At 36.7% G+C, this 21,993-nt stretch overlaps 1 protein-coding gene across 2 annotated transcripts in view; it reads right to left on the bottom strand.

The window, feature by feature from the left end:
- Window positions 1-641: 641 nt before the first annotated feature.
- PPP1R42 (protein phosphatase 1 regulatory subunit 42) overlaps window positions 642-21,993 on the bottom strand; it is a 52,010-nt gene continuing 30,658 nt past the window's right edge. Inside the window, exons 6-9 of one of the 2 annotated variants that reach the window (XM_036830660.1) lie at window positions 16,285-16,402; window positions 14,263-14,394; window positions 7,657-7,816; window positions 651-762 (exon numbers count right to left, since the gene is read on the bottom strand). In XM_036830660.1, the coding sequence (XP_036686555.1) occupies window positions 651-762; window positions 7,657-7,816; window positions 14,263-14,394; window positions 16,285-16,402 (522 nt within the window). Of the gene's footprint in view, window positions 763-7,656; window positions 7,817-14,262; window positions 14,395-16,284; window positions 16,403-21,993 lie in introns of both variants that reach the window. The other variant, XM_036830662.1, reaches the window with a different exon arrangement.

Here is a 21,993-nt window from a genome sequence, read left to right as displayed (position 1 = left end):
TTTGGCCCCATCGCTTTCAGGGGTGAAGTCTGGGCGGACGGCCCGTATTTCCCAGCGACGTGATTAGTCCATCCTTGAAAAAAACAGTGCCTGCGAGGGGGAGAGCAGGACGTTAAAACACCTTCTTTGCGGTCAAGACGGAATATCGAATTTAAAATAGCATTAATGAAACCGCTCTGGTATACGTGACATAATTTCATCCTTTACCATAGATTTTAAAATTGGAGCTACCGACTGGTGCATAGTAATGGTGGCACTTAGTGTATTTGAGTGTAGAATTCCACACACTTTAAGTATACTAGTGAATCAAAAGAATCCTCAGGTTTTCATCTCAATTCCCATTCAGTAACTGTAGTTCGATTTACACTTTAGAAAGAAGCACACCAAAATACCATTGGTTCAAAAAAAGATTACTTTCTTTTGGTGAATGAGAAAGCACACCTTTATTTCCCCTGTAAATTGTATGTAATGAGGAATAAAGCAGTTGGAAAGCACTGTTTCGGATTCTAAAAAGAAGCAAATCAAACAAGAACTCAAAGGTCCTTCTTATATAATGAGATGCCGTAAAGCTACAAACCACAAAGGATGATGTTGCCTAGTAATACTATAAAGGTAAAGAGTCACACGTTTCAGATCGCTTAAGGCTGAATTTACTGGTTTTTTACAAACACATTTTCTCCTACTTTTGAGTTATGAAGAAGGTGAGGTTCACGTACATCATTTTTTGTCAGCAAGCTTTCAGATTCCTTCAAAGAGAGATTCCTGTATTGACAGAGGAAAAAAAAAAAAACAGCGTTTAAATTATTTCAGAAATGAAAGTTATCCACAACAGGTAGCAAACATATATAATCTAGGACACAATAACAATAGTGAAGGCTAATGATTAGTTACTAAACTGTGTGCATCTTCTCAGGCTTGAAAGGAAGCAGAAACAAAGATTTTTTCCCCCTGAGGAAGGGAAGAGTGTGGAAAATCTATGAGTTGGGAGAGATGTGGAAATAAGAATATTGGAGGGAAGGTGGGCCAGGACTAGGGTAGGCAAATTAGGTGCTTAGGGCTCCTTATGTTTTGCACCCTGGCACCTCACACACCTCACCCTAGCCTAGCCTGCTGGAGTCTCCTGCTGCTTTAGGAGGTGGGGTGGAGGTGCAGGCACAGCAGAGGCACTTCACTGCTAATAATGCCTGGCTAGTTGCCTGCTGAGTTGCCCAACAGTCAAGTTCCAAAGAAAGGACTGATGTAACAAGACCAGCCACTGCAGGCCACCCCCCTTGTCCTATCTGCTGCCACTCTAAGCAGCCTCTCTGAATCCTCTGATGACTCTAGAGTAGTCCTGATTCCTGCAAGAAACCAGTATTTGCAATTAAATTCAAAATGGAAGATGAAAATCTTCAAATTTTTAGTAACAGGTACCTTATTTAGCACTTCTTAAGTGCTAAGTGCTTTACAAAAAGCACTTTATTTTCTCATTTTGTCTTTACAAAAACCCTTTGAGGACTTTACATTTACAGTTGAGAAAAATAAAGCTCAGAGGGTTGAAGTAACTCGTCCAAGGCCACATAGCTAGTGGCAGAGACAGGAGTCAAGCCAGGCAGATTGACCCTAACACTTGTGCTTTTTACCATACTATTCTATTTACTATTTGTAGGGTTCTTCATTATTTGCAAAACATTTTTTGTATCTGTTATCTCAATAAAGGGCATACTTTAACTTGACTCCCTATGAACAATCCGAATACTATTTTTTTTTTTTTTTTTATAAATTTATTTATTTATTTAGTTTTGGCTGTGTTGGGTCTTCGTTTCTGTGCGAGGGCTTTCTCCAGTTGCGGCGAGCGAGGGCCACTCTTCATCGCGGTGCGCGGGCCTCTCACTGTCGCGGCCTCTCTTGTTGCGGAGCACAGGCTCCAGACGCGCAGGCTCAGTAGTTGTGGCTCACGGGCTCAGTTGCTCCGCGGCATGTGGGATCTTCCCAGACCAGGGCTCGAACCCGTGTCCCCTGCATTGGCAGGCAGATTCTTAACCACTGCGCCACCAGGGAAGCCCCGAATACTATTTTTATAGTATGTCTTTCTTTGGAGTTCTTGTCTAATCTGGTTTTAGAGTGCCGTAGATTTTATTTCACTGAGCGTGATGTAGGTCTTAAAATCATACTTATCTTTTTTCTAAATGTGTCAAATAGTTTGTCATCTTTATATCGTAAAATAATCACACATACCACTGAAGAAAATATATTGTTTTGTTATATATCTATATCAATGGGTTTTATAGAGTTGATGCTTTTTTTCACCTTTCAACTACTTCCCTCATTGTTTAATTAAGGTATAATTTACAGACTTAAATTCACTCTTTTGAGTGTATAGTTCAGCAGTTTTGATAAACATTAACAGTCATGTAACTACTACCACAATAAAGATATGCAACATTTCATCACCCCCCCAAAATTCCCTTGTGTTGATCCTTTGTAGTCAACCCCAGGTCCTCAGCAACTACTGATATTTTCTCTCTATAGTTTTGCCTTTGCCAGAATGTCATGGAATCATACAGTGTGTAGCCTTTTAAGTCTGTCTTCTTTATTTTATTATATCTTATTTTATTTTTTTTAACATCTTTATTGGAGTATAATTGCTTTATACTGTTGTGTTAACTGCTCCTGTATAAAAAAGTGAATCAGCTATACGTATACATATATCCCCATATCCCCTCCCTCTGCGTCTCCCTCCCACCCTCCCTATCCCACCCCTCTAAGTGGTCACAAAGCACCGAGCTGATCTCCCTGAAGTCTGGCTTCTTTTGCTTAGCATAATGCTTTTGAGGTCTATCCATGTTGTGTCATGTATTGCTAGTTCATTCCTTTTTAATGCTGAGTAGTATTCCATTGGATGGATGTACCACAGTTTGTTTATCCATTCCCTAGTTGAGAGACCTTTGGGTCGTTTCCAATTTTTGGTGATTTTGAGTAAGGCACTGAAAACATTAGGGCTCAGATTTTTGTGTGAGTATAGGTTTTCATTCCACCTGGGGAAATACCTAGGAGTGGGACTTCTGAATGTGGTGTGTGTTTAACTTTGTAAGAATATGTCAAACTATTTTCCAAATTGGCTGAAGTATTTTTTGCATTCCCACCAGTAGTGTGTGAGAGTTCCAGTTGCTCCATGTCCTTGCTAGCATTACTTGATTTTTTTTCTTCTTATTCACTTTAATGGACATTTTTAAAGAAAAAAACTTGATCCAATATTTAAAACATTTTAAAAATCAGATGATTTCACAATCTAGATATCTTGCTTGCTAGCTAGTCTCATTTCTCATGTTCAACATGTCTGCCTGGCTATACTGTTTGGAGCCAAGTAGCTGCAGGCTGCAGTTGCCTTTAGTTGGACATGTGCTCTCCAGTTTACCTTAGTCACATTCTCACCTGCTTCCCTTACTTACTTTATCTGCCTGTACTTGAGGGTGTTTTTGAGACCCCCTTGCAGTGTAGTTAAGAGCTTGGCTTTTGCAGTCAATGACCTGGATACAAGTCCCAGCTCTGCCTCATGGCAATCCTGTGACTTTGGGCCCCTCTGACCGGGCTTCTGCAACACTCATTTTCCCCATGTATAAAATGGGACTGATAGTATTCTTATCTCAAAGGGTCCTACTGTGTTTTTATTTAAATTAATTAATTTATTTATTTATTTTTGGCTGTATTGGGTCTTCGTTTCTGTGCGAGGGCTTTCTCTAGTTGCAGCAAGCGGGGGCCACTCTTCATCACGGTGCGCGGGCCTCTCACTGTCGTGGCCTCTCTTGTTACGGGGCACAGGCTCCAGACGCGCAGGCTCAGCAGTTGTGGCTCACGTGCCTAGTTGCTCCGCGGCATGTGGGATCTTCCCAGACCAGGGCTCGAACCTGTGTCCCCTGCATTAGCAGGCAGATTCTCAACCACTGCGCCACCAGGGAAGCCCCCCTACTGTGTTTTATAATTTGTTTGGGTAATGAAGACTAAGCTTTCAAAGTATACATTTTAAAATGGAAATAACTAATACAATTTTTATAACTTAGATCTTACATAACTCTTGTTCGCAGAGTAAGCCATTGACAGAGTTGAGACTAGAAGTCACAAAAGCGAGCTTACACTGTTCTAAAGAAACACTTTGTTGCTCACCACTATTGCTTTTTTTTGAGGGAGGTGGGGGTTGTCCTAATTTCAAAGGGTTCTTTGAGAACTGCAAACCAGAATCTTAATGTTATATCTATGTTACCGATACATAAATTTATTTTGCATATAAAAGTTAATTAGAGGTTAGGTTGAACACAGCAAAATTAAAGACATTTAGAGCTTTGCAGATGAGTTTATATAAGATCATTCCAGAGTTTCATGACTAAAAGTCTTATCTAAGTTTTAAAAAATTCTTCTTGAAGCACATAGGAGATCTGTTGTTACAACTGTTCAAACATAACCTTAACAGTGGTAAAAACAAATTATTTGTACTGTTTTTAAAGGTCACTTTTAAACTCAAAGAAACCTAATGCTTCCATATTCTAAATAAAGATAGTAGGTATTTTATAAATAGTTAAATAACTATTAGTGAATAGTGAACATTTCCTATGAATTATGGGTCCCAGGGATTCACATTCCTTAAAGGTATCTGAAGCTAAGGGCATTCTAACCCATCTAGAAAGTTATTATTTTTACATTAAGAAAAGAGATGAATTGACTCTATTGACATCGCTTAGGCTTGAAAGATAGTTAATCAAGTAACAGTTTGCTCTCTTCGTTGTACAGTGCTGTATTCTCGGTGGATCTTATTTACAATATATAACTGCATTTAATGTCTATTTTTAAATTACTAAGGCTCAAGTACCTCCTAGCATGTTTGAAAAGAGAGGAAACATCTGTCAGAAGTATTTACTGTGACAAACATGGAAAGAAGCAATATGTGCACATTTTTTGTTTAATACATATGTTATTTTTAATTGAACAGTGAAGGCATTTGTTCAGAATCAGCCTTTAAATAAAAAATAGTGTTGAACTAATCTTTAATTAAAGTGTACATTGATAGTATCAAGTTCAGTTTGAGGGTCAAAAGCAACGTCAATGAGTCTGACTTTTTCCTCCCTGTAGGGAAAGCAGGCTTGTGTAAATATACATGAGCACAGACTGCATGCATTTATAAAGGAGGTGGAAAACATTCCCCTGTCATTGGACAGATTTTGCTTCACTGTGTTCCACATAGGATACAGGCACAGCTTTCAGTGTGTATACCGTACAGGAGTGTGGGGCACATACTTTTAGCGTCTTGGAAGAAGCCTCTAAGCTCCTTTCCACCTCTGAACAGGCTCCCCACCTCGAGTCTTAAATATAGACTGTAGGGGACTCTTCTGCTGATGCCAGCTCATTATCCTCCCTCAAGTAATTAAAGGAAGGAATTGGTTTAATCAGCTTTTATAGAAACTAAAAATCTGTTCTTTACATTTGGGCTGCATATTTTGTTTTTAATACTTTACTAACCTTCTGATTTTATCCTCATTGTCTCTTAGCCTTACACTAAATTAGTAAAATGTTAGCAATAGGCATAGCCTAATCATCTATTATCATGAGCTTAATGAAATTCCGTAATATATTTGGTCATCTTTTATTAAAGGGAGGTAGAACTGATATTCCCATTTAATAAGACTTAGATCATTTGTGATACCAAAACAATATTTTGGCATGTCCTCAATGAAAATGTTACATGAGGAAATAAAAAATATTTAAAAGAAAATGTTTATGTAATACTTTTTCACATTATAAAACTTAGGAATCAGGATTGAACATAATAAACTTCACTGATAGTGGCAGAAGCAGGGCATTCTTTATTCTCACAGGAACCCCTCTATTCTGCTGGTTTCTTTAGGTAGCCTATCTTAGCAGTACTTAGCAGTTAAAAATGCATTTAGCTCTGTGTTTAGTGTTCCTAGTTAGGAAAATGAGAATATAGTGATTTGTCAGTGCAGTCCTAGTGACTAGAGTTTTGCTTGGGGCTATAGAATATGTGGTATGTGCCATAGCTCGCAACTGATCTAACAGTGTGTGTGGCAATGTACAGATTTACCAATATTGTTTTCTGAGGCTATGTTCATTTTTATTGTTTTCTTTTCCACCTTGATGATATACTAGCAAGACCTTTCAAAATGCTTGGCAAAGAAACAAAACTCAAGAACACTTGTGGAATTGACGTGAGTTATGTAAATCTTTAAGAAACTGTTGGGGTGCTATGAACAAACTGGCTGTGGTTTTGATGGCAGTGATAATGGACATAATCAGTAAGGCAAATTCTCACACAGCTTCTGTTTTTTATGTGTGTGAATGGAGAGGAGGCAAGACCAAAACTAGGACTCCTTATATATCCTATCGCCTCTCCCCAGATAAAGCGTTTTCCAGACTCATAGGACTCTCTCTCCCTTAAGCCTCTCCTGGCAAGCCTAAGCCACTCTTCAGGGAATGGGGGTAGGATAGTGCAACACTGTTGTTCATGGGTCTTCTTCAGGAGGGCTCCATTAAGGAATGCTAAATCACCATCCCTTGACTGGACCCTGCAAAGAGGGTCTCGTGACAAACGCACGTGACCTTCATCTGGCAGTTCTGGAAAAAGGAAATCTACTCTAAAGTACATCCACTGGCTCTGATGACTTTCTCAATGAAATACGCTATTGCCCTTTATTATATTGTAGTGACTACTATGGTATGATTGGAAAGATCAATAGAGCAATCATTGTATTGATTATAAATGAAGAAAAGTTGAATGGATAATTTGTAGGATGTATGAGGATCTGGTTTATAACGCCCATAGCATTTATCACAATATATAGTAGTGGTATCACATTTGACTCTCACACTAACTTGTTGCAAGATCTTTGAGATCAGGACTATCTCATTTGAGTTTTTATTATATTGAGTATTGTCTGGCATACAGCAGGTGGCTGTTAGTTTTATGAATAAAGGAAGTTATTTTCTGGTATGATTTATCTTTACAACAGAGCAATAACATCTTTTTTAAAGCTGAAAAAAAGCAATTTTCTTCTCATTAGGAGACTCAGAGCTGATTCATAATGAGCTAAATCGTGTATACTCAAGGTTTAGAATAGTGATTCTTAAACTATTTTTTGGATCATAAATCTCTTTGAGAATCTAATGAAACTTCTAATGTATCCTTCAGGGACACCAGATTAAGAACCTTTGTTTTGGAGAAGTGGTGAAAGTAGCCTATCTCTGTTGTGCTCTGGCTTCTCCTCCTTTCTGCCACCAGATGCCCTGCTGTAGCTATCTACTCACTAATGGACCACCCATTACCATCTGGGCCTCGGGCTCCTTTGATATGATCCCTGCTCATTCAGACATCTTTACATGCTGCTTCTGGGACTTTCCTGAGTCACCTGCCCTACCTCAGTAGGTGTATCTAGTCTGTGACTCCCAGCTCTTCCTGAATCAACCCTTCCACTGCAACTTTATGACTGTTTGGGCCGATGAACGATAAACTCTTTTTTTGTGTGTGTGTGTGCTTGGTCAAGAAGAATTGAGAACAGAGAACGAGGAGACAGACGGAGGGCCTCTATTCCTCTGTGCTGTTGGCAGTGAGGGTGTCCCATCCTCCCCCCAAAAGATAAATCACACACAAAAATATTTGAAAGAACCTACCCCATGTCTTCAATAATTTTAGGGTTATCTTCTTGGGAGCTTTCTGGAGATGCATTTCCATTTGCAAGGTATCTTTGTGTATCAGAGAAAAAAACTAATTTTGGCTTACCCACCTGTGGGTAATAAACAGGAACTATGTGATGCATTGTTTCAAAGTTACCTGTAGCATACAAAGAATTAAAAGCATTCTGCTTTGAAACTAATAACTAAATTGCAAACATGGCATAGAAAAGCATTAGGCTATCTAAAATTATGTTTTATGAAATGGAATTAGATCAGGTTATATAGATCCACAAACAAAACCAATAAAAAATTAATATCCAAGATAAAAATATCACAGACTTTCATACATGAGAACCTACACAGGAGAGTTTATGGTCAACTCTCATAGACAAAATGGGTATACCAACATTAATATAAATATTAACTGCCCTTGCATTTTGCTGTTATGAGTTTATTTTTTCAGTGTGTTTAACCTCTAGGGAGTAGATTAGTCAATTATAGTTTTTGTAATATGTTCATACCTTTATTTCCACACTTAACATTCCACATCATTTCCCTGTTTAAAGATCCTCCTTCCTTTCCAGCAATGATTTCCTTTTAAGTGGAGACTGCCTTATTCGCCTCTAATTCCCAGGGCCTAGCATAGTCTTGGGCACATCGAAGATGCTCAACAAATGTTTATTAAGTGACTAAATGAATATTTCCATCAAAGCACTACAAAAGTAAATGCTGAATAAAACAAAACGAGTTCAACCAAAAAAAAAAAATGCTGGCGGGCATTCAGATATTTTGAATTTTGTTAAAGTGTTTTGACTTTGCTTCTAATTTTGAGCTATATAGTTGTGTGACTATATTTAAGACAAGATTTTTTTATTGTAACATCCTTGAAGTCTGAGGTAATTTTACCATATAGAGCTCCAAATTTATAAGCTGCCAAAAATATGTAGTCAGGAAATACAAAAATGACTATCTTCCTAAGAATTCCTGTTCACTTATAATGTATTTGGTTGTACCGAGGTATCTTTAAATGGTTCATCTTAGCTCTTCTAAAGACCTGAAGGTATATTGTAGATTTAAAAAAATACACAATATATCTTCTAGACTTTAATTCATTCTTTCCATTTCTCCTGAGTGGCAATAACAGACACTTTACATAAAGACTATAGTGTAAGCTATTGGCCACATACCTAAGAACAGAGTTATTGTGTGTTACATACATGTATCCAGGGATATCACAGGTTGTAAACCTGGGAAGCTCAGAACTGTACCATTTGTTTGGATGGGGTTGGCAAATGTGTGTAGGTGGTGAAGAAGAAGGACATCTATAGATGGCCAAGAGAGAATAACTGAGTACTCCTGAGGAAAACTCACATAATTTCTATTACCGCTAGTCAGCTTTCAATTTCAATTTAATTTTAATTTAATTGACCTTACAGTCTATTTTTCAATATAGTAAATCATATAAGCTATTTGAATACTTTTAAAATTTCAAAGTTCTTTCATAATATAGTCTCATTTTTCTCCCTAGTTCCTTTTTGTTTATAAAAATTATATGTTTACATATCACATATTTACACATTTGCAGATTTTTCTAAATTCCCACCAAACTGAAGTGAATTTCTAAGTAGAGCAGACATTATTGTCCTTGTGTCCAAGCATGATTCAGCCAATCATCAGTAGAGTGGTCACTAGAAGCCAAATCTGTTTGATGAAGTCAGATAACTGATTAATCACTGTCTCCCTGCTATCTTTGTGACCTTAGACAAATTATTTCATCTTTCTAAAAGTCAGCTTTCTCAGCTGCAAAATGGATATAATAATTATCTTTCCCACAAGTTAAAATGATTAAAGCAATAGTGTGTATAAATATCTGAAATGTTTGGCACAATAAATATTAGCTCTCTTTTCTTCCCTTGCCCCCTTTTCTTGGCTTCCTAGACTGGAGTGCTTTCCATTTTAAATTATTAATGATTATCATGATAGCAACTACAACAAGGTATGAAATGATGCTTCTGTACTATATAACATTCTGTATGGCTTTCTAAAAAAATTGTGGTAGGAACACTTAACATGAAATCTATCCTGTTTATTTTTTAAGTGTACAATAAATACATTATTGTTGACTCTAGGTACAACTTTGTACAGCAGACCTCTAGAGTTTATTCATCTTGCTTGACTGAAACTTTATGCCTGTTGATTAGTAACTCCCCGTTTCTCCCACCGCCCCCAGCCCTGGGCAGCCACCATCCCACTCTTTGATTCTATGAATTAGACTATTTTAGATACCTCATATATGTGGAATTATGCAATATTTGTCTTTCTGTGACTGGCTTATTTCATTCAGCATAATGTCCTCAAGGTTCATCCACATTGTTTCATATTACAGAATTTCCCTTTTTTTAAGGCTGAATAGTATTCCATTGTTTGTATATACCTTATTTTCTTTATCCATTCATCTGTCAGTGGACATTTAGGTTTCTGCATCTTGGCTATTGTGAATAGTACTGCAGTGAACATAGGAGGGTTAACATGTCTTCAAGATCCTGATTTCAGTTCTTTTGGATAAATACTCAGAAGTGGGATTGCTGGATCATACGGTTATTCTATTTTAAAATACTGAGGCACTGCCATACTGTTTTTCACATTGGTTGCACCATTTTGCATTCCCACCGACAGTGTGCAAGGGTTCCAATTTTATCCATGTCCTCACCAACATTTTTTTTTTTTGTCATTTGATAATAGCCATCCTGACAGGTATAAGGAAGTATCTCATTGTGTTTTTTTTTTTTTCTTTTAAATATTTATTTATTTATTTGGCTGTGCTGCGTCTTAGTTGCGGCATGCAGGATTTTTAGTTGCGGCATGCAGGATGTTTTTTTTAGTTGCAGCATGTGAACTCTTAGTTGCGGCACGTGGGATCTAGTTCCCTGACCAGTGATTGAACCCACACCCTCTGCATTGGGAGTACAGGAATCTTAGCCACTGGACCACCAGGGAAGTCCCATCATTGTGGTTTTGATTTGCCTTTCCCTGTTGATTAATGACATTCAGCATTTAAAAAATATACTTGTTGGCCATTTGTAGGTCTTCTTTGGAGATATGTCTATTGGAAGTGCTGTTGGGAAAATGGCGCCAATTAACTTGCTTGACAAAGTGTTGCCACAAACCTTCAATTTGTATAAAATGCATTATCTGTGAAGCGCAATAAAGTAAAGCACAATAAAACAAGGTGTGCCTGAAATTACTTTATTTATTTATTTATTGAAATATAGTCGATGTACAATATCTTGCTAGCTTCAGGAGTACCACATAGTGATTTGACATTTGTATCATTGTGAAATGATGACCACCATAAGCCTAGTAACCATATGTCCTCATACAAAGTTATTATAATATTGTTGACCGTATTCTTTGTGTTGTATATTACGTCCCTGTGGCTTATTCATTTTATAACTGGAGGTTTACCTCTTAATCCCCTTCACCTGTTTCACCCTGCTTCCCTGGCAACCACTGCTTCTCTGTTTCTATGAGTCTGTTTTTGTTTTGTTTTCTTTGTTTCGTTTTTTAGATTCCACATATAAGTGAGATCATTCAGTGTTGGTCTTTCTCTTTCTGACTTATTTTACTTAGCATAATACCCTCTATATCCATCCATATCGTCACAAATCGTAAGATTTTATTTTTATTTTTAATGGCTGAGTAATATTCCATTGTATATTTCACGAATCTTCTTTATCCGTTCCTCTATTGATGGATGCTTAGGTTGCTTCCATATCTTGGTTATTGTAAATAATGCTGCAGTGGACATTAGTGTGTGTATATCTTTTTGAATTAATGTTTTTGTTTCCTTTGGGTAGATACCCAGAAGTGAAATTGCTAGATCATATGACAATTCTATTTTTAATTTTTTGAGGAACTTCCATACTGTTTACCATGATGGCTGCACCAATTTACAATCTCACCGACAGTGCACCAGGGTTCCCTTTTCTCCACATCCTTGCCAACACTTGTTATTTGTTGTCTTTTTGATAATTGCAATTCTGACAGGTGTAAGGTGGTATCTCATTGTGGTTTTGATTTGCATTTCCCTGATGATTAGTGATGTTGAGCATCTTTTCATGTGTCTCTTGACCATCTGTATGTCTTCTTTGGAAAAATGTCTATTCAGGTCCTCTGCCCATTTTTTAATTGGGTTATTTGTTTTTCTGATACTGAGCTGTATGAGTTCTTTGTGTATTTTGGTTATTAACCCCTTATCAGTCCTATTATTTGCAATTTTCTTCTCCCATTCAGTAGGCTGTCTTTTCACTATGTTGGTAGTCTCCTTCGCTATGCAAAAGCTTTTGAGTTTGATGTAATCCCATTTGTTTGTTTTTGCTTTTGTTTGCCTTGCCTGAGGAGACAGATCCAAAAAAATATTGCTAAGACCAATGTCAAAGAACTCACTGCCTAGGTTTTCTTCTAGGAGTTTTATGGTTTCAGCTCTTACATTTAAGCCTTTAATCCATTTTGAGTTTATTTTTGTACAAGGTGTGAGAAACTGGTCCAGTTTGAATCTTTTGCATGTAGTTGTCTCGTTTTCCTCACACCATTTAATGAAGAGGTTGTCTTTTCCCCATTGCATATTCTTGCCTCCTTTGTTGTAGATTAATTGGCCATATAGGCGTGGGTTTATTTCTGGTCTCTCTATTCCATTGATCTGTCTATTTTTGTGCCAGTACCATACTGTTTTGATTACTGTAGCTTTGTAGTATACAGTAGTATACCCTTGAATGACACAGGTTTGAACTCCTCAAGTCCACTTTTATGTGGATTTTTTGCTATAGTATATACTACAGTATTACACGATCTGAGGTTGGTTGAATCCTTGGATGCGGAATGAAGGATATGGAGGGCCGACTGTAAAGTTACATGCGGATTTTTGACTTTGGGGAGGGTCGGCACCCCTAACCTCCTCACTGTTCAAGGGTCAACTGTAGTTTGAAATCAGGGAGTGTGATCCCTATGGCTTTGTTCTTCTTTCTCAACATTGCTTTGGTGGTACTTTGGCATCTTTGGGGTAGTACTGAAAATATGCAAGTCCTTACCCTGAGTCTAGTTTTGCCCTTCACAGCCAATCAGGTATAAGCAGAGGAGGAGAAATGCCTCCTGTCCATTTTATAGGTTTTAGATCTTGAGAAGTTCATATTGCCAACACAGTATCATCACTCATGTGAATACTGTCAGCTTAAAAAGTCCCATTCTTTGAAATAATGTTAACAGTTCATATTCAGGGAATACAATATGGTAAAATCATCAGAGCTTTCCATCTCTGCTTCTCTTCACCTCAACCTCCTTGTCCTAGAGTGATAGAGCTCCTAGGATATGCTATCTATGCATAAAGCCTCACTACACTGTTTTGGTTTCCGTTTCCCTATTCCCCTGGTCTCACCTCTTTCTGTGTCTCCATCCCCTGTTAGCTGTGGAACTAGAAGACCATTAGCATTGAAACACTGTCACGGAACAGAGCAAGGGGCTCATTTCAGCGTTGTGGACTATAGAATCTGTGAAGAGTGAATTCTAGGATACTTCCCAGTATAATAAAGATGATTATTACACATCATACTTAGCTACATTTAATTTCATTAGTTAGGCAGTGGAGGTTGGCGTGTCCTTGTAACACAACCTTAGGCATATTATAATCAAAATATTCAAATGTTGGGGTGTGTACTTAAGAAAGAGGACAGGCCACAGAGTATAGGGAACATATGTGGTTGTGATACATTTTTATTTTTTATCCTGATGAAAAATGTGATTTTTCACTGTTGCTAAACAAATATACTTGTGAATTGTTTCACAAGTTACATAGCTGATTGTTGTTTCATTATTTACATAACTAGTGTCATGCACTTTTGCCAGATATAAAATTATACACTTTTCCCCACCCTCATGGCTCTCTGTTTATATAGCTGACATAGTTATACTCAATATGAACTAAACATAGCTTTTTTCATATATGGTAACTACCATTTTCATATATAAACATTATAGGAAAAATTTCCTAGGAATTGTAAACAAGTAAAAAAAAAAGCCCATAAAAAATCTAAACAAACCCCCCCTTTTTTTTGTTTATATATTTATATTTTATTTATTGAATCAGTGATAAATAGTAACAGCTACAATTGTGATCTAAAAATCAAACAAACTAGAATTAACATTGGGTACATTTCGCCATATTTGTTCCATTTGCTTTACCTGAAATAGAAATAGTTTATATAAAAATTTATCTACTTTTAAATAAACACACTCTTTCTTTTTCTTATTTTTTCAGTGCTAGTTCATAACAACATTGTTTTTAAGACTTTTTGACATTGCAAAGCTTAAGTTTTAATTTTGTAACAAGGATTCTAATATTAATGTGAACACAAAATCTTAAAACACAATTTCAGAATTCAAAAGTTACAAATATTCTCCATTCCATTCTATAGTTATGTTCCCTGGAGCATTTATACACACATGCATGTACCCACAAACCCCCCTTATTTCTGGTATTGTTTTTTTTGCTGAGTAGAATATTCCCTTTGCTAGTAGAAGTGATTAACTAATGAATGACAGCCTACTTACTTATGTATGAGTTACTTATATCCTCGTTCTTACTGTTCCTTTTTTTGCTGATTTTCTTGGCATCTTTGGATGCTTTCCAATTCATTAGGAATTGTCTTTCCATATTTTTAATTTCTTTTCCATCAAGGAATTCTAGAGAAAATATATATGTTAAAAAATGTAGTATATAAATGCTATAAATGTTATGTATCAATACAGCATGAATATTATAAATACAATATATAAATATTATGTATACACATACAATATATATACCTCTGGTTTAGGACACATGAACAGCTACACGATAGGCTGAAATAAATTTATTTTTAGAATACCTTATTTACACAGCTTCTGTTTTTGTTGAGCTTTTATTTATTTTTAATTATTTTTTCTGATTTCAAAAAGAATATGTGCATATGATAAACAACTGAAACATGATGGAAAAAACATAAAAAGGCTCTGTAATTACTATCCATATCTCTCCTTCCCATCACTAACAAAGGTAATCATTATAAACAATTTGATGTATAGTCGCCCTTCTTGGATCATAAAGTATTTTAAAAAACAAAAATGTCATATTCAACAAAAATTAAATATTGTCTATTCATTTAAATAATTCTATGGTTATTCATAGGAAAAAGTAAAATATATTTTATGTTAATTTCAATAGGAAGTTTTATATATGTAACATGGTATTTTAAAAGTACATACATTAATAATGCTTATTATATCCTAAGATATAGGATATAATAGGAATAATCGCATAGCTGACCTCTTTGTTCTATGAAGTGAGATTTCAGCTATCTTTACATTTTGTTTTTTTAAAAAGTTTTGAAAATTGAGCATATTAAATTACACAAATAATTTTGTGTGTTGTAAGATTTGGAAAATTGAAAGAAATGGAGAAAACAAAACATTGCCTGTATTCCACAACCGGAAATAATCACTGACAACCACGGATAACACTTTAGTATATTTCTTAGCATTGTTTTGTTTTCTAGGTGTGTATTGTGTGTATATGTATGTATTATATAAAAATGGAATTCTCTATACAGTATCACATCTTACGTTTTAATATTGTATTGTGAGCATTTTACCATGTCTTTCTTTAAACACGATTTTTAATGACTGATAGTATTCCAAGTACAAATATACGAGTAATTTACCTTTAAAAATATACATGACTGTTCTTCCTGTGTATCCTCTGTTTCCTACTCTTGGCTGGTGGGGTAAAGGGTAGGTAAGGTGTGACTCTCACATACGTGTTTTGAAAGATCGTCTTGGATGTTTCTGATATACCCTCTGTCATCCCCTCTTTCCCCCAAGAGAACCACTGTACTAGCATTATGATTAACCAAGGTTTACTATAGCTATGAGCTTTGTAGTGGTTTTGCCATACGTTAGTTTTTATACTCAAGTACAGCATGTCATAGAAACACTCTCACAAATCTCCTCTGTGATAGGGCAGTGCTTATCTCTCTGATGCTGTATAACTTGGTACCTATTGAAGAGCATTGGTCCATTTCCCCTTATATAGTGCAGATTCAGGAATGTTATTATTTGTACGGATCTCATAAAAGGACTCCCCACCTTCTCCCCTTTCAAATGAAAGGAACTCCTGTATGTTCTTAAGGTGCCATTTGGCAAGTGTCAAGCAATGAAAACCTTGATCAATTTTATCTACAGAACCAAGAGTCTCTCCGGATCTTCAGAGGATTTGTGCCAGTGAAAATTTGGCAAAAGGCCAGCAAGTTCTACACATTTATGACTAACCATTTTTGTTGGTTAACAGCCACATTTTCTTTTTAAAGAAAGAGTGTCTGATGTCTTAATTAATTATTTCTGAACAGCAGATCTTTTTCATGTTTTATTTCTCAATTTTAACTTTTGCTTTTATTAAAATATCAAATTTAAAGTTGACCATTTTTGTAGATCCAGATGTCATATTCATATTTCTGAAGGCTTGCTGATAAATTAACTAAAGAATTAACCACCTCTCTTTCTCTAAGAAAATCATATTAATATAATATAAACATATACCTAGTGATTTGGACACCAATATCAGTCTATCTCTATATTTCGGTTTGAGACAAACAGGATTTCTGTTTAGATCCATTTTCCACAGCTTCATCAACTTGTTCAGTAAACACTCCAAATCCTATAATTAGAGAAGAAAAAAGCAAGACACAGGTATTTCATATTATCAATATTTCTTTCATGTCAGTTAACTGTTTTTAAAGGTAATTACTGTTTTCCATGGAGTTCTAGCTCAGTGCCAGGTACCTAGAAGGTTACAATAAATGTTTTTTTGATAAAATAGTCTACACTAATAATAGAGAGGACTAAAGATGAGGCAAAAAGTAAGGTCCTGAGTTGGGGGCCACAGAGCTCTACTCTGTCACACTCCCTTAAATGGACCCAACCTGCAGCTCAGAAACCACTTTGCCTCTGGCTATCCATGCTACAGAAGATGCCCTGTTCTTAGTGGAGCTTATGGAAGTTTACAGATTAAGGCCATTATGGAGTAGTAAGTAAGCAGTCCATTGACATTGCAAGCAGTATATATTGTTGCTTTTTCTTTTTAAAAATCTGTTAAAAAAAATATCAAAGGGGAAAATAGGAGAAAAAAAAAGCTTGTGTGCTTATCACCCAAAGGTCACTTTTAATATGTTATGTATCCTTCTAGTTTTCTTTTTGAGCATAGGGATTTCCTTTTTAATTGTCATCATACTGTAGGTACAGTTTTGTTTTATGTACATCATAAACATTTGCATGTTCTAATAGCTTATAAGAAAATCAGCTTATTGATATTTAAAGGAATAATTAAATTATTCCATGGTTGAAAATCCAAATAAATGTGAGAAAAACAGATTGATCGCCTTTAAGAACCAGCTGTCTCAGTTTGCCCTCTTCACCTCCTCTCTCTCCCTATTTGATTTTTTTTTTTCAATCCAGTATCACTGTCTCCAATGCCTTTTCTGTCATTCCTTTTCTTGCTTTCTCCCCTTCCTCATTGTTTATGTGTATATTTTACTTTACTATTTTAAAAAAATAATTAATTAATTAATTTATTTTTGGCTGTGTTGGGTCTTTGTTGCTGCGCGCGGGCTTTCTCTAGTCGCGGCGAGCAGGGGCTACTCTTCGTTGCGGTGTGCGGGCTTCTCATTGCAGTGGCTTCTCTTATTGCAGAGCACACGGTCTAGGCGTGTGGACTTGTAGTTGTGGCATGCGGGCTCAGTAGTTGTGGCTCGCAGGCTCTAGATCACAGGCTCAGTAGTTGTGGCACACGGCCTTTGTTGCTCCACGGCATGTGGGATCCTCCTGGACCAGGGCTCGAACCCGTGTCCCCTGCATTGGCAGGCGATTCTTAACCACTGCGCCAGCAGGGAAGTCCCTTAGCTACTATTTAATGGAAGTGAAATATACTTTATACCTTATTTCTTATATCAATATATGCCCCAAACTTAATCTGTAAAGAATTACTCAAAACAAGTAATGGAAAAACTTTTTCTACTCTATAGCCCATGATTGATTTGTAAAAATTCAATGGCCACAGGCAGAAAAAAAAAAAAGGAAAAATACCTTCAGTAGGGCAAAAACATTACTTTAAAGCAAATGTTTTGCTAATATTAATAATAAATACTGATAATAACTAATTCTGTGGAGAGCTTTCTGGTTTTCAGAGCACTGCCGTATATGTGATGTTGTACACATCCAGGAGGGTTGCATTTCTTTAGAATATGGGTATGAGGATTTCAAAGTTAATAAAAGTTCCAGAGGATAGCAGCAGGCAAACACCTATGATTCTTTTATCTGTTTTCCTCATGCCAAGACCAAACTTATCACAGGGTGTAAGGGAAAATTGGGAAATACAAATTATGAATTAATTCATACATATTCTTAATTGCAAAGCTGAAAGTAATTGATAATGCATTGCCTGGTATTTTTATTTCCCATAGCATTTCCTCACCTTCAAAGCTTGATACCATTCAGCTTTGTATATCCATTTAATTTAACTATTTGTACCTTCCATCTTATTCTTTGCTTGATCCATGTTTACTGTTGCTTAGATATTTCATTTTTCCATTTTTGGAAATTTTTCTTATGATAAGACTGCATTTACTCTTTAGGTTTTAGAAGATATTTTTTTTCTTCCTATGAAGCTTTGACAGCAGTTCCCTTCTATATATTAAAAATCCTTCCCAAACTTTCATATCCAGGAGGTAACAAATATGGAACATCCAGATATGTGCCTGCATCTACATGAAGAAATGCTGTCTTTTGGGGAATAATTAGAAGAACAGTCAGATGTCCAGAACCCACTGCAGAGCACTTTAATCTTGCTGAGACCAATGTCTTTGTATATAAAATGGTGTCTCAAGTTCTGCCTACTTCATTATTCATCAGATATTTATTGAGTCATGGGCTAAGTTCTGTGCTAGACTGTAATGTATTCAAATAAATAATTTATATGAAAAATATAAGGACTTGTTTTAAAAATATACAGGCAACCCTAAACTTTCTGACATTGCTTCTTACTATTTGACCTTAGGCAAGTCTGTATCCTCATTTATAAAGTAAGGATAATTAGGATTAGTTGTTGTGGGATATAAAGTGCGTGGAACAAAGCAGGTAAAGAATAAATGTGTTAATTCTCTTCCTCTTTGCCTGCTCTGCCACCCCTCAACTAATTCCCTTTCTCTTAATTTTGGTCAACAGAGAGCAAAAATTGTTGTAAGGGAGAATAAGCTTCTGATCCACTGACAAGTAATTGACTTCGTAAAAGAAAGCTCTCTTCAGAAGTTGTAACTTCATCCTTTAGTCCTGGGCCCCGGATTATGCCCTCTTCATAGCATTTGTTCCACAGCTTTTGATACAGCCATAATTATTTTATGTGAGAGTTTCACTGTATTTCTCTTAGTTTAAAAAGCTCTAAGGATGGAATTGTGCATTGCATCTTTGTATATCGTTGAATATGATGCCCATCATCCGAAAATTAATAATAGCCATAAGAGAACTTTAAATTTATATAGATAAAAAGAATCCTGTAGATTTTTGTTAATTGTTCCTCACTTGATAAATGACCCTCAACATACTCCTTCCAGTGTATGTTTATTTAAGACTAAACTAATCCTGTGCTGCAATATGATTACCCTTTGGATACGCTCTGGTTGTTCATTGCCTTCCTGTCTTTAATAAAATGCTTTCACTTTCCTGCCCTTCAATAAGTTACTAAAGGGAGCAGACACTTTTCTGGACAGTCTCTGTATGATAAATGATCATGTCACGCTATCACTTAGAGGAGTGCTGAAAAATACTAAGGAGCCAATTCCATTTCCCATGCAGGGCTGGTGCCTCAGCTCCTGTATAGGAGCCTGCTGCACTGGCAGTGCTCTCTCTACAATTAATGATGGCCGCTGATGAACCTGTATTGGACCAGAGTGCTCCAATCTTTATCGGAAACGTCTAGCCCAACTGTCCTAACTAAATCTAAAGACAGCCATTTGTCATCCCCCTGACTGCCTGTCATCATCTGCCTGGGAAAATCTATAATTTTTGGCTTGTTCCTGACTAAACTGTGGAGTGGATAAATTTATCTTTGGGTTACTCTGCTTGTCAGGATCAATATTGAGCAGAGGTTGAATAAATTAGAAACTGGAAAAACATGACAGGCCGTAGTGGTTTGTTCGTTTGTGTCTTATAAATCAAATATTTAGTTTATTTAAGAGGCAAGCATGTCAAATTTTTGATTTCCACCATTCATTCTAAGATGCTTTACCTCATGATAAATGGTCATCAGAAAACCAATGAAGTAAATCACTGATATATCTGACTGTGAGATGAACTTTTCAGATCATTTTATTGATTTAGCAAACTTTGCAGAAATAAAAACTGTAGGTAAAGATTAAAATTTTTTTTCTTTCAAGTTTTTATACATTTTTGCAACCATGATATTTAACTTAATAGTGTCAGCAAGATATATAATGTTGGCCCTAGAAAAGTTCATGGCTCATCAAGCTACTTGCAGAACTCCAAGTTTTATTATAAATAGTTATTAAAGAATTTAATATTTTAATACATTGCTGCATGCTTATTTAAAGGAGTTACAGAAAAAAATGGAAAGAAATGTTAATCAGAAGGCAATCTAGGCAATCTCATCCATGATGACAGTTTCAGTGGCCAGTTAACCAACATGCTGAAGACTCCCACATTCTTCTCTCCACTGAGCTCTGGCGTCATGTAACCAATTGTCTTACTGATGCTTTCTCTAGAACAGTTCAAAGACACCTCAGATTCTATATGACCAAAACTCATGATCTCTCTCTCCCCTAAACCTGACTCTTGAGTTCCCTATTTTCATTGTTCAAGGCAAAGCTATGGAACCATTCTTGACCTCTCCCTCTTCCACACTCCCTATATCCAACTCACCATCAAGTCTTGTCCACTTTACTTCCTAAACAGATTTCCAGTCTGTCCACTCACTTCATTTTTACCTGTTCAGGTTTCCACCGTCTCATACTTCCTAACCAACCTGGCCTCTTTCAGTCTATTCTCCACACTGTATCCACACTGATCTTTTTAAAATGCTAATCTATAATTACATCACCCCTGGCTTAAATACCTTCAGTGGCTCCCTACTGTTCTTGGATAAAGACAAAACTCTCTATCATGGCCTATGCAGCTCATCTGCCCACCAGCCTCTATTTGCCCTATGCTCCATCTTTACTGTCTCTGCTTCCCTTTCCTCATCTTTGTCATACTCTTACCTGCCCCAGGGCCTTTGCACATGTTATTCTCTTTACCTGGTAAGCCCTTCTGTTCTCTCAGAGGTCAGCTCAGCAATACCTTCCTAAGGGAAGCCTTCACTGGGCTCCCTAAGGCAAATCCCCCAGTTATAGGCTCTCAGAGCAACATACTTCTCCTTTGTTGCACTTGCCATGGATGCAATTTTACTTTTGTTTTTGGGTAATTACGTGCTTAACGTTTCTCTTCCTCTCAATGCTGAGAGCTCTTTGAGTCCAGGGACTGTATCTGTTTTTTGCTCACTATTGTCTCCCCCATTGTCTAGCAAGTGCTGCCACATGGTAGGTGTTTTGAATGAATGAAGAAGAAGAAATAATGAATGCATGCATGGTTGAATGGTTTAGAAGCAGGACAAGAATTTTAAACAAGAAATTATATGGAACTGTTTTGAAAAGTTTGCTGATTAGGGGTGCTGAAGACATAGAGAAAGAGAGAGGAAAGACAGGATTTATCTTCTGTTTTTTCCTCTACTCCTTTGCCACTCTCACCTTCTCCTCCCCCACCCCAAGTCTCTGCCCTGGACTTTGGACTAGGGAATAGGAGAGATGATGGCAGGGTTAGAGGATCTTGGGGGAAGGAGTCCTTGGCAGCTGTGAGTCTGTAGAAGTGAGAGGAAAGGGAATGAAATCCCAAACAGCCGAAAGGACAGAAGCCACTTGGCCCAGCTTCTTCCAGGTCCTCATGCAACCATCCTAAGGGATCATTGTTTTTTTCATTTTTCTCTTTTTTCATGTATTTTCTGTAGATGCATATGAGGAACCTACAATGTCCATTTAAAGGCAGCTGGTCTAAGTGCTAAAAACCTTTGGTAATTATAGTGGTTTTGTTAGAATTCTCTAATGACGTCCACTTCTTTTTCCCCATGGCACAAAGCTGTCTGTTGTTGAAGACTCTTAGTTAGGATGGATGTCAGCGACTTTATGTATGGCACATTGAGCTTTCTCT

The sequence above is a fragment of the Balaenoptera musculus genome, chromosome 17 (genome assembly GCF_009873245.2).
Source record: "Balaenoptera musculus isolate JJ_BM4_2016_0621 chromosome 17, mBalMus1.pri.v3, whole genome shotgun sequence".
Lineage (NCBI taxonomy): Eukaryota > Metazoa > Chordata > Mammalia > Artiodactyla > Balaenopteridae > Balaenoptera > Balaenoptera musculus.
This window is presented reverse-complemented; position numbering and strand designations above follow the sequence as displayed.